Here is a 12,649-nt window from a genome sequence, read left to right on the forward strand (position 1 = left end):
CGGCGGTAAAACACTGCCATTTTTACCACCGACAATAAGGGCGGATTTGCGGTGCATTTCGGCCACTAGCGGGGTGCTTTTAAACTCCGCTAGAGGCCGAGAAAGGGTTAAAACTGCCCGCAATGCGCTGCTGAAGCAGCGTATTGCGGGCGGTATAGCCGCGCTGTCCCATTGATTTCAATGGGCAGCAGCGGTGGAGGAGCGGTAAACACACCACTCCAAAGATGCGGCTAGCAGGATTTTTTACCATCCTGCTAGCGCACCGCTCCAGTGTGAAAGCCCTCGGGCTTTTCACAATGGAGCAGCTGTTTGAGGGCAGATTGCAGGCGCTATTTTTAAACGCTATAGCACCTGCAATATGCCCTCAGCGTGAAAGAGGTCTTAGAGAGCAGATGTAAAACGGTCAGAATCATGCAACAAAGGACATGAATCCTAAGTGATGTGTAACACTTCCAGGTATTTATTAACCCTCACAGAGATATCAGTACTCCCCCTGACAACGCCATCATCTGCTTTTCTCTCTAGAAGGATGGAGCCATAGTTGTTCAGGCATTTTAGGTGTGTTGCCACTGAACTGCACATCACTTGTTTTGATTAAAGGACATTTATGCCAGTCACAGACAGTTCAAATCTTGATTGATTTAGCAGGAACTGGCCGTGATTAGAACCACGTATAAGCAGGCTGAATATGTCCAAGTTGATTGATCGTTTAACTTGGGTACAACCGGCCTGTGGGATTTTACATGCAACCATTATCGCCGCTAGCAATAATCACCCGTGTTCGGCTGGCAGGGAACCCCCCCCCCCATGGAGAACACAAATGGCTTCGCAAGAGCCAACCTATGGTGGCAGGAAGGAAAAAAAAACACTCCGCTGCCGAGTTCTGACAGGGGGATGCAGCCCCTCACCCCAAAATACTCCAGCAGCCGACAAGCGCTCTGTTTTCCAGCATGCTCATGCGACAGAACGACGAACACGAGCTGAATGTCAGCGTTTTTTTGTTTTTAGTGGAAAATGTCTCCCAACACTCAGCCTGTGTGTACACGGCTTAAAGATGCAGCAAGCAGGATTTATTTTTATTTTTTTTAACACACATGGATACTAATGCTGTATATAAAGCCCCATCAGAAGTCTCTAGATAAGGGAGACCCAGACAAGATCATATTACAACCATAGACAGGTAACAAAGCTGTGTGGCCTTAGTGTTTAAATGGAAATCAAAGTGCTAAGCAGAGAGGCTGGGTGCCCTACAGTCATGTTCATCCAATGGGTACCTTAAACAAAAACACAAATATGTAGTGTGCAGATCACTGTAAAAAATGTATAGAAAAAATGGTTGTAAACCCCTACATCTACCCAGTGAAGGAACTATCCTCACATAATACACAGATGAAACAAATCCTCCTACATAAGTTGTATCCACCATTCAAAGTGCTGAATTTTTTAAGCTAGTCAGACTTCTGAAAGCAGGGGGCGTGGAGCTGAAATTACACTTTGCAGAGCTCAGTGAGAGCCAATTGGAAAAAAGAGTCACCCCCCCCCCCTCTTCACACAGAACACAAGAACAGAGCTAAGGCAAAAATTGTCAGAAGTGATGCATGCCGATAGCAGAGGAACAGAGCAGCAGACAGAAACAACACTTAGTGCTTTAAATTGAGACAAGTACACACTATAGAAGGAAGGATATGCTTTGTTCACATTTCATGTTTGAGGTTTACAATCACCAAGTCACATTAAAAGGAACACAGCACACCAATTTCACCATGGATTTCCCTTACCAGTGTGGAGAAGGCATGTGTAGGGAGCAGCTCCATGATTTTGGCTACAACTTCCAGGCTGTGTCGCAGATACCTTTGCCACTCTGTCTGCTGCTGTAAAAAGAAAAAGGGAGTGTCAGTATAAGGAGCTCTCATACAGATCAGTTTCCTACTAATCACTTAAAAGTCATCCACCGGGGGTCAAAGCACAGGCTGCAAGGGATGTCCTATTAAATAGGTTTCAATCTCCTTTCCATCTACCAGCAACTATGTAGTGCAAGGGTCTGCCCGATAGCTACATACACTATACAATCAGTTTGTATCCTATGGTAAATCTAACTCCCAACACACACACACACACACACACACTTTACCACCTGACTGTGCAGTCCCTTTTAGCTTTATCAAGACAATGGGGTTATTTACAAAAGGCAAATCCACTTTGCACTACAAGTGCAAAGTGCGGCGTGCAGTCGCTGTAAGGCTGCATTCACATCCAATCGCGGCATTTTGTACCGCGATTTGCGGCGACAAAACGCCGCGATTGTGAATGCAGCCTTACCCCCAGGTCCACATCTCCTATGCCGAACGCCGAAGCCGCCTGAAAAAAAGGGTCCGGGACTTGTTTTGAGCTTCAGGCGTACGGTGTTTCGGCGTGGAGATGTGAACCATCTCCATAGAGGGCAATGTAAAATCACCCCTCCAGCGTATTAGGGGCTGCTGCGGCGTCGCGCTTCAGGCGTATATACGCCTAGGTGTGAATGGAGCCTAAATCGGAGGGGTAGATCTGAAATGAGGGGAAGCTCTGCCGATTTTATTATCCAATCATGTGCAAGCTAAAATGCTGTTTTTTATTTTCCTTGCATGCCCCCCTCAGATCTACAGCGACTGCACTTCCAAGTACACTTTGCAATTGTAGCGCAAAGTGGATTTGCCTTTCGTAAATAATCCCCAATTACATAGACCCATCAAAACACATTCAACCAGGCAGGTCTTGGCACTACATAGTCCTCAGTAGATCTTTAGGCATACAGTAGAGATTGTAATGCCTGTGCCTACATATCTTAGACATATTGTACATTTTTATCTCCTTTAGTTCCAACACCACCTATATAGTGTGAGGGACTCACTAAACAATTCTTTCAATTTATATGCAAATCCGGTAGTCTTCATACTACACATAGTGGTTGGTAAACCTGAAGGAGATTGTAAATTAAATGGCCAGCCTGACTCTTTACTATCTGTCCAATCCCAGAGCACGCTCTTACATCATCATCCAGGGTCTCGTCATCAAGCTCCTCCAGCTGTGTCTGGTTGTAGCGGAATTGGATTCGGTTCAGGACCTCCGTCAGTAGCAGCACCAGAGCGTCTTCGTACCTGAAATTGTAGGCACAAAGAGCTTAGGATTCAAACACCAACTCAAGGGAACAAATAAAACCAGCCAATCAAAACACTGAACATAGGATTATTCAATTAGGAGGCGAGTCGGTATAGGGCAGGGCAACAAGCAAAAAGAATAAATTCACGGTGTCTGAAAACCTGCACTTTTTTTTTTTAGGTATATTTAAAGTGGATGTAAACCCAAAATCTTTTTGATGTCACAATGTAGAGCAGGGATATGCAATTAGCGGACCTCCAGCTGTTGCAGAACTACAAGTCCCATGAGGCATAGCAAGACTCTGGCAGCCACAAGCCTGACACCCAGTGATGGAGCATGATGGAGGTCCGCTAATTGCATATCCCTGATGTAGAGTATAAGATTTCCTATCATCTGTGCCCAGTCTTGCCACACAGAGTTAATCCAGCTCTGAGCAATCCTCTTTGCAAGTTCGTTTTATTTCACTGAACAATAAGAAAAAAAACCTTAGTCCGTTCCACCCCCTTGCTGTGAGTGACAGGTAATTTACATATCTCATGCACTAGCCTGGAGACGGGCATTATTTTTTAATTCCCACCCCCACTCCTTTTCTGAAGTCATGTGGTTACTTTTCTGGATTTTGACTGGATGTTAGTGATCATAGCAGAATTTAGTGTAAGGAATTACACAGGAAAAAATGCAAGGGGAGTGTAGAGGAGGGCGGGGAGTCTACCGACATCACGACTCCACCCACAGAATCTGCAGTTTTTCAGTTCTTATAACAGACAGAGGGGAGACATTTGAAAGGTAAGGATACATGCAGGAGGCGTCTATATCCTTATAGATCAGCACTATGGCAGTAGTTTAGAAAGGATGAGAGTGGCTTTACATCCACTTTAAACTCAACAAAAAAATATATATATATATACTGCACTATACCAGCCATTACATACGCCTGCATTAGTATGCTTGGAACATTTTCTGCAAGTACGCACAAATGCCCGTTTATCCGGTAAATCAAAAAATCAGATGTGGTTTGGTTTGGCTAAGCACTAATATACATTAGGACAGAACACATTACACACTCACCTGTTTATCATGGTCTCTCTGTCTTCTAACCGGTTTCGTATTTTGTTGGTCAGATAATCCAGAAAGAGAGCCCAGATATCGAGACATGAGAGATAACCTTCATGGGTGGGCTGTAGAGAAAAAGCAGAACCGATGAGTCAATCCAAAGACCGCAGCTTAAAGTGATACTAAAAGGTTCAGTTTCCTTTAAAATAACAAACATGTCATAGTTAGCTCCACAGTGCAGTTTGTTTTGCACAGAGTGGCCCCGAACGCCATTTTCTGGGGTCCCTCCCCGTATCAGATAACTCACCTAGGAGAAGCGCTCTCCGGGGTGGGGTACCATGCGGGCACGCGCCTGTGTTTAGCATTTGGAGTCCATAGCCACCGAATACAGGACTCGGCCCCGCCCCCGGTTATCGGATTTGATTGACAGCAGCGGGAGCCAATGGCTGTGCTGCTATCAAGCTATTCAATCAAGAGTCGAGAACCCCCGGGCAGAGAGACTGTGCATCCTCGCCGTGGGACATTCCAGGGCTTAGGTAAGTAAAAAGGGGGGGCTTGGGGGTCCAGTGACAAAGGATGCATTAAGGTTAAAAAACAGGAGGGTTTACAACCCCTTTAGGCTTCTTGAGGTGGACTCAGTCACTACGGAGTCCGCCAGCTCAGCAGGAGATCTCTTCACTGAGCCGGCGGAGGACAAGTCCCTCTCTGCTCACTGAGGGGGAGGGAGGGGCTTGTTCAGCGTTGCTGTCTCCTATGGAGAGATCTGATAAAAAATGGACAGCATCGCCGTTTTCATCAGATATCACATGATCCGCCATGGACGGATGGGGACGTATCGCCATACATCTGATTTTGGCGGATTGGATCAGGTTGGATGTCAGTGGACATGTCTTCGCTGACATCCGACGCTCTATAGGATTGCATGGATCGGCCATTCAGGCCAGCCGACAAAACTGACAGGCGGACCTGAACGGCCCGACCGTGTGAAAGGGGCCTATGTCCCAATCATCTTTGGCTAAAAAAGAGGGCCAACTATTGAAAAGGAAAAAAAATAAAAACCCTTTGTGCACTGGTCCAAATGATTTGCAGGTTTTCCTTTGACATCTCTGAACATTTATGTGCTATGAGGAAAGGAATTTGTTTAAGCTGCTATTCTGTATGCCTTTTCTAATTGTCTATTTCTATACTCGATAAACCAAATATGTGATTTAAAAATAAAAAATAATAATAATAAAAAAAAAAAAAAAAAAACACGCCTGCTTAAGTTATTGAGCTCTGTAAAAAGGAATTAAGGGAAGCCTGGAAAAGTGTAAAAACAGTGCTGTACAATAAAATACAAAATATTTATAAACATATTTCTGACTACAATACAGAAAACACACAACACACAAAAATAAAGTAAACATTTTTGTTTTGACAATGATGAAGACTGAAGAAAGTATGATGGGAATACCTGGTGAAAGGTGTATTTGAACAGTAGTGACAGGAACTCCACAACTGGAAACTGAGCATTAGATTCTATCCTTCGCAGGTGGACACTGACAAAAAGCCGTAGGAAGTCTGTAAACTTTTCAACGTAACTGTAAATCAGATAGAGGCGACAAAGTTCACTTACTATAGCATAGAGCTCCACCTGCTGTTTGCAAATGGAAATTATATACAATATTTTATATCTTCATGATTAAAGACATTAAAGAATGCAAGTGCAGAATTACAGGAGAGTCGGGATACTTTCTACATTGCAGATAGAGAAAGGAGCTGTGTGTTAGTGGGCGTCCTGACTCTCCTGTAGTCCAAGGGAGGGGGCGAGCAGGACACCCCACACCAGGGAGAAAGCCTTGCATTACTGTGTGGAGTTACAGACAGAAGAACAGGAAGTGAGGATTTCTCAGAAGAAAAAGGATATTTAAAATCAAAATGGAAGGATGAGGTAAGTGAAGGAGGACGGCACTAAGGTAAAGGAAGATATTTAGGGAAGAAAAAAAAAATAAAAAAAAATGGTACCTTTACAACCCTTTTAAGGCCTCTTTCACATGGGACGGATCCGTGATGATCAGCCCCGTGAACTTACGCTTGCTCAGCGGGGATTGCTCCGCTGATCCCCGCTGAGCCGCCGAATGTGGGGTTAAGTCCAATGGGATGCATGCAACCTCATGGGACTTGGCCCTTTCATTTACAAATTGTATTTTTATTGAGCACAGCTATAGCTTTTTTTTTTTTTTTTTTTTAAATACATTTTTATTTTTCGCTCCCTTTCATAGCATTTACAAAGTTCGGTTATATCACATTTCTTCATTTTTCTTTTCTTATATCATAAATGCATTTTCATAATCCAAAGTAAGAAATACTCATTATATTTCACCTTGGAACAAAAAAGGGAAACGCAAAGATCAGAAAACCTTCAAAAGAAAATACGTGCAATTTTGGTGGGGGAATGAAGAGCTGCAGGGCTCACTCCCCTCCTGCTATAGCTTTATTCTTTATTTCTGGCTCTCCAATGCTGGACCTTCTGATCCCAGCTACTATAGCTGTATGCAGACGCTGTGTTCGCCCCTCCCCTCCTCCTGCCCAATTACACAGCGCTTTGCATTTTGTGAACTCAATGACAATTCTGCTGTATGAGAGCAGCGCCTCTCCTGTCAGAGCTTTGAGTGCAACAATGGTTGTTCTCCTCCCTGCAAACTGATACATATAGAAGAGTGTTTGTTCTTTTGAAAAAAAGGACAGATTTACTGACTGGATAACGAGATTAAAAAATGAAGAAAAGCAAAAAAGTAAACCAAGGCAGCCATCACATCTAAGGATTGCCAAGCTACAATAAAAAGGTTTGGTTTTGGGGTTTAATACTGCTTTAAGGAAAGAGTCATCTAGTTGGCCATGTATTTTGAGATAAATCCGATTGTCACTCTGTCAATGGGAAAGACCAACCACCAAATACTTTGATGTGAAAAGTGTCAAAAGAGAATGTCCCAAAGGAGGCAATTACTCCAGGTCTGGGGGCTAGAGGAAAAAAAAAAAAAAAAAAAGACAACTCCAATATGAGGCTGTCAGATCCCCGGTGTCCAACAGATCTATAAGGCCTGAAATGTAACCTTAAACACGCACAGGCTCGTTTAATGAAAATCACTGGTCTCAAAAACGCTTTCTATAGTTTGATAAAAGGGTTGTTTGGATTCCCAAATAGGACCCATTAACCCTTGTTCCCCCTTGTTCTGTAGCTGGGGGCACTGCTGGTATGCAGGTTAGTTGATCCAAAATCAGAGAGCCAAAATATGTGTCTGCACCAGGCCAGCATTCCAGAGAGCCTGTACTCTGTCCATTCAGGGAGAAGAGTCTGCAGATACAGAAAATTGTACTTTTCCATGGCTATTTCAGAAATATAAGGCTCAGCAGGAGGGGGGGTCGAATAACAAGCCCTGAATCAACGCAAGGCTTGACTTACTGGTTCCCTACTGTGCATGCACGAGTCACGCAGCGCGATCTGAATGGTCTTTGCCGTCTTCTGGGACCTGTGTCTCCTAGAAGACAGCACGGGGGCCGGATATGGCATAGATATCTGCGGATACTGCTGCCACTTAGGCCCTGAAGTGGGAGCAAATACCTGCATTATAAAGGCATCTGCTCCCACCTGAAAAAGGTGCCAAATGTGACAACGGAGGAGTGGGGGAGGGTAATTACAAAAAGAGGAAGTTCCGCTTTAGGGTGGAACTCAGCTTTAACTGCTCTTTTTTGTCTAGGGCAGTGGTCTCCCAACTGTGGCCCTTTGGGCACTTTTTTTATCCACCGATACCAACAATGGGGCACAATTTCCATCTCACTGACTCCAATGAAGGAGCACAATTGCCACCCCACCCCCGAAGACAGAGGCACAATTATCCCCCACAACCCCATCTTGGGGGGGGGTTGTGCCCCCATCGTTAGGGGCACAATTGCCCCCCACGACCCCATCGAGCACAATCGCCCACCCCCCCCCCCACAGACCCCAACAATAGGGGCACAATATCCTCCAAGGACACCAACAATAGGGGCATAATTCAGCAAGGACAGCACAGCAAAGATGTCCCACCCATATTCTGAGTGAACGCCATGAAGGTAAAAAAACCTTAAGCCTTTAGAACCAGTTTAACTGGTCACCACTGGGATGGAAAAAAACAAATACTTCAGGGTATAGCGGATCTCGTGTCAGGGAAAAGATCATGGCATCTCTTTTTGCACCAAAAGTTGCTCAAAAACAACCACCCATCTCCAGAGCTGAAAGCTTAACCACCTCAATACCGCGCCTATTCTGGCACTTCTCTCCTTCATGTAAAAAAAAAAAAAAAAATAATTATATATATATATATATATATATATATATATATATATATATATATATATATATATATATATATATATATATATATATATATATATATATATATATATATATATATATATATATATATATATATATATATATATATATATATATATGATATTTTTTGCTAGAAAATTACTCAGAACCCCCAAACACACACACACATATTATATAAATAATCAGACACCCTAGGAAATAAAGTGGCGGTCATTGCAACGTTTTATCTTGCACTGTATTTGCGCAGTAATTTTTCAAACACCTTTTTTTAGGGGAAAAAATAAAAAATAAACTTTCATTAAATATAAAAAAAAAATAAAAAAAAAAACAGTAAAGTTAGCCCAATTTTTTTGTAGAATATGACAGATTAATGTTACGCCGAGTAAATAGATACCCAACTTGTCACGCTTTAACATTGCACACACTCATGGCGCCAAATGGTACTTAAAAATCTTCATAGGCGACAATTTCATATTTTTTTACAGGTTACCAGTTTAGAGTTAGAGGAGGTCTACTGCTAGAATTGTCGCACACGCTCTAACGCACGCGCCGATACCTTCTCCAGGTCTGGGTTTGAACGGCGTTTACATATGTGGGCGGGACTTACGTGTGCCTTTGCTTCTGAGCACAAGCTACCGGGGACAGGGGCTTTTTAAAATCTATTTTTTTTATTTTACACATTTTTTTTTTTTTTGATCATTTTTATTCCTATTACAAGGAATGTAAACATCCCTTGTAATAGGAATTAATTGTGACAGGTCCTCTTTATGGAGATCAAGACCCCCCATCTCTCTTCCAGGCTTGAAAGCATGGGATCGGGGAAAAAAATAAATAAAATGTCATCGATCTCATGCAGACAGCCGCGATTGCGGCTTTGTTTACTTCCAGGTACCCGGGCATGACGTCATAACGTTGCAGCCAGGCCTCCAACGGTCATAGAGATGACCGGTGACCATATGGTCACCGGAAATATCTATCATCATCCGGCGCCGGCCGATTCGTTCTCCGGGCCCCCGATGGCACGGGAGAGCCCGGAAAAGCACCGGATGGTGGCGGGAGACACATCGCCTATAAGAACGATCAAGCAGCGGAACTGCCGCTATGATCGTTCTTGTGGTGCGCGGAATCGCCAGCTGAATGATGCCTGTAGCTGCAGGCATTATTCAGACATCCCCCCCTAAAGTCCAGGTCGTCATATGACGGCGTGCGGTATTGAGGTGGTGTGACACTAAACTCATTCAAGTATATATTCTTAAAGTGTTACTAAACCCATGACCCTGTATTCAACATATCTGGTCTACCACAGTACACAGAACATAGAAATTTAATTTTTAGCAAATATAAACTGCTAAATACCTTTTCTTATCAGCAGTATATAGCAGTCTTGTGACTTCTACAAGTGCTCAGCTAGCCCCGATAGGAGTTTGCATTCTCCTCTGACTATCTATGAGGCTGCAGGATCCCTGACCCTTTGTCTGGACAATGCCGATTACATGCACTCTCCCAAGAAAAAAAAAACTCTAGCAATACACACCAAACTGAGCATGTGCAGAATGCCCCCAAGGTGCTGTGCTATCAGGAGATGGATTGGGGACAGTGGAAGATCAGAGAAAACAGGATCAAACAGTCTTTTTACAGAATGCAGGGGATTGACCCCTTAGGTTCCATAGCGAGTATAACAAGCATGCTTTACTGCATATACACACCGATTTTACTGTTGTGGATTTAGTAACAAACTCAAAAAAGTACACACATTCTATTGCTCCCAGCCTCCTCCAAGCACCCTATTAGACCAGTGGTCATCAACCCTGTCCTCAGGGCCCACTAACAGGCCAGGTTTACCAGTGATCATCAACCCTGTCCTCAGGGCCCACTAACAGGCCAGGTTTGCAAGATAACTGAAATGCATAACAGGTGATATCATTTGCTGCTCAGTGATTTCAGTATTCTAGTCCCCCGAGGCAATACACAGAACCCACCAACAGGCCAGGTTCTGAGGACAGGGTTGATGGCCACTGTGTTAGTGGGCAAGTACATTCATTCTCCATGGTCCCACTGCATGTATGAACATAGCCATCTTCTCTTGCCATCTCCGCAGATGGACTATGGGATAGGTAGTGTAAGATGCGTTGTTGGTTTCAAAAAAACAGAAGCGAGAGGAAAAATTAGAGGTTCGGAAGCTCATGGAAGATGTTACAAGGCGGCAGAAAAACAATTTGTATAGGTTACAGGGCCTCCGAGTAATGGATGTGTATGAATTTATATCTGGAGACTAGAGAGATTGTTTATCACCAATTAGAAGCCTTGTACATACAGCATAGTTCGTCCCGTTCCCCCCAATACTTTTCCTCCCAATACATAAGGTGCCCCAGTTAACGCGATTAGTGAATTTTGTACTGTGCCTGGGAGTCCTCTCAAGTGCACATCTGTAAACCCGCCGCCTACCTCTCATCCAGCTCCTCCAGGCGGTTGCGCACACTGTGAGCGTTCGTCTCCCGTGTAATCCTCTGCAGGAGATAGAAGGTCTGCTGGCACACTCGTAACAGGTATTCCTGGAACTCCAGGGGAACACAGTTCTTGCACATGAGTTCATTAATACAAGACATCGCCAACACCCCCAGCCGGTCACGGTCAGTCTGTGAGCTGGGCAGTGTAAAGGGAAGAGGAGGGCTGCTGCTCCCGCCATTTAGAGTGGCAGAAGAGGTGGTAGTAACAGCAGGAGTCCTTCGCGAGCGGGCATCACAACCCAGGCGAGCAAAGTGAAAGATGGTGGTGAGGAGTGAAGGGGTGATGCTGGCGGAAAGAGGGATCCAGCTGAAGAGGTGAGAGAGGCACTCCAGGGCAAGGGCACAGATACGCTCGCTCTCTGCCTCCAGGCTCGGTGGGGGTTGGCTCAATGACTTCGCCAAGGAAGGGGTGTGCACGAGGTTACTGAGGAGGTCATCTGCAAGAAAAGAAATATACATATAAAAATTTAAAAGAAGGAAATTGATGCAAAAAGGAGGAATATGAGAATCACAGCATAACATTAACAGTGAAACACAATGAACCTTTGAAATCCACCCTGCCCACAAATCCCCTCTTTTGGTACTCCGTACTTTCCAAAAAGGAGACCCCCCCCCCCCCCCTTCAAGAAATTGGATATCCTTCCATATCCATATTGCGATAAATTGTGAAAAGACATGGACCCAGCAGCACCTCCACAAATGCCTCCTCAGAGTGCTTTCACACTGAAATGGGCCTGGGCTTGGCGGTAAAACTACGCCATTTTCAGCTGCGCTTTACCGCTGTTTTTGTTGTGCTTTTTGGCCGCTAGCGTCGCACTTTTAACCCCTGCCAGTGGCCGAAAAGGTTTAAAAGCTTTGCCGGCGGTTCGGCAGCGTTGCCTATCGATTTCAATGGGCAGGGGGCGCTTTAGGAGCATTCACCGCTCCTAAAGCGCTGAAAAGAAGCTGCTGGCAGAACTTTTTTGGATGCCCTGCCAGCGCAGTGCCTCAGGGTGAAAGCACTCGGGCTTTCACACTGGCATTGCAGCTGAGGCTTTTTTCAGGCGCAATTTTTAGCGCTAAAGCGTCTGAAAAACGCCACCAGTGTGAAAGGGGTCTTAGGGGCTGGCTTATAAGATCATTCAGAATTCACGACAGGTGCCATCTGACCTGCAGTAGACCTTCTGCCTCTCGCAAGCATGTTTTTCATTCCCATACACTTGTGGGAATTCAAAACCCCGCCTGACACAAACAAAAGCCAATCGTCATAGACCCCCATCGCATGCAGGGGAAATACACAAGCCAGAATCACCTACCTGACTTCTGGTGTTTAGGCCCCTGCAATTACCGAACTGACTTGACACCTTCTGGTGTTGCAGGGTAGGATAAAAATGTCGGGGGCCGTGCAAGCATCTCTACTTGCAGGAGCAGCACTGAAGTGCCTCCCGCTACTGCTGACATGCAACAGAGGGGAGAAATGCAACACTTTAGCTGCGCCACAGAATGTGAACTTTGCAGAGGTGACAGAGCGCCAATGCACTTTGGAACCACTCCTCTGGAATTTGCTTGTTCTAAAGGAAAATCTGGCATTAGATATGAGGAAGCTGATAATGTCACATTA

At 44.6% G+C, this 12,649-nt stretch overlaps 1 protein-coding gene across 1 annotated transcript in view; it reads right to left on the reverse strand.

Moving 5' to 3' along the window:
* Positions 1-12,649, reverse strand: part of XPO6 (exportin 6) — a 67,654-nt gene that overhangs the window by 26,691 nt on the left and 28,314 nt on the right. The window contains exons 7-11 of the mRNA XM_040356555.1: positions 10,988-11,486; positions 5,642-5,768; positions 4,204-4,313; positions 3,026-3,134; positions 1,779-1,871 (exon numbers count right to left, since the gene is read on the reverse strand). Coding sequence (XP_040212489.1) covers positions 1,779-1,871; positions 3,026-3,134; positions 4,204-4,313; positions 5,642-5,768; positions 10,988-11,486 — 938 coding nt within the window. The remainder of the gene's footprint in view (positions 1-1,778; positions 1,872-3,025; positions 3,135-4,203; positions 4,314-5,641; positions 5,769-10,987; positions 11,487-12,649) is intronic.

Source organism: Rana temporaria, chromosome 6 (genome assembly GCF_905171775.1).
Source record: "Rana temporaria chromosome 6, aRanTem1.1, whole genome shotgun sequence".
In the NCBI taxonomy this organism is placed as follows: domain Eukaryota; kingdom Metazoa; phylum Chordata; class Amphibia; order Anura; family Ranidae; genus Rana; species Rana temporaria.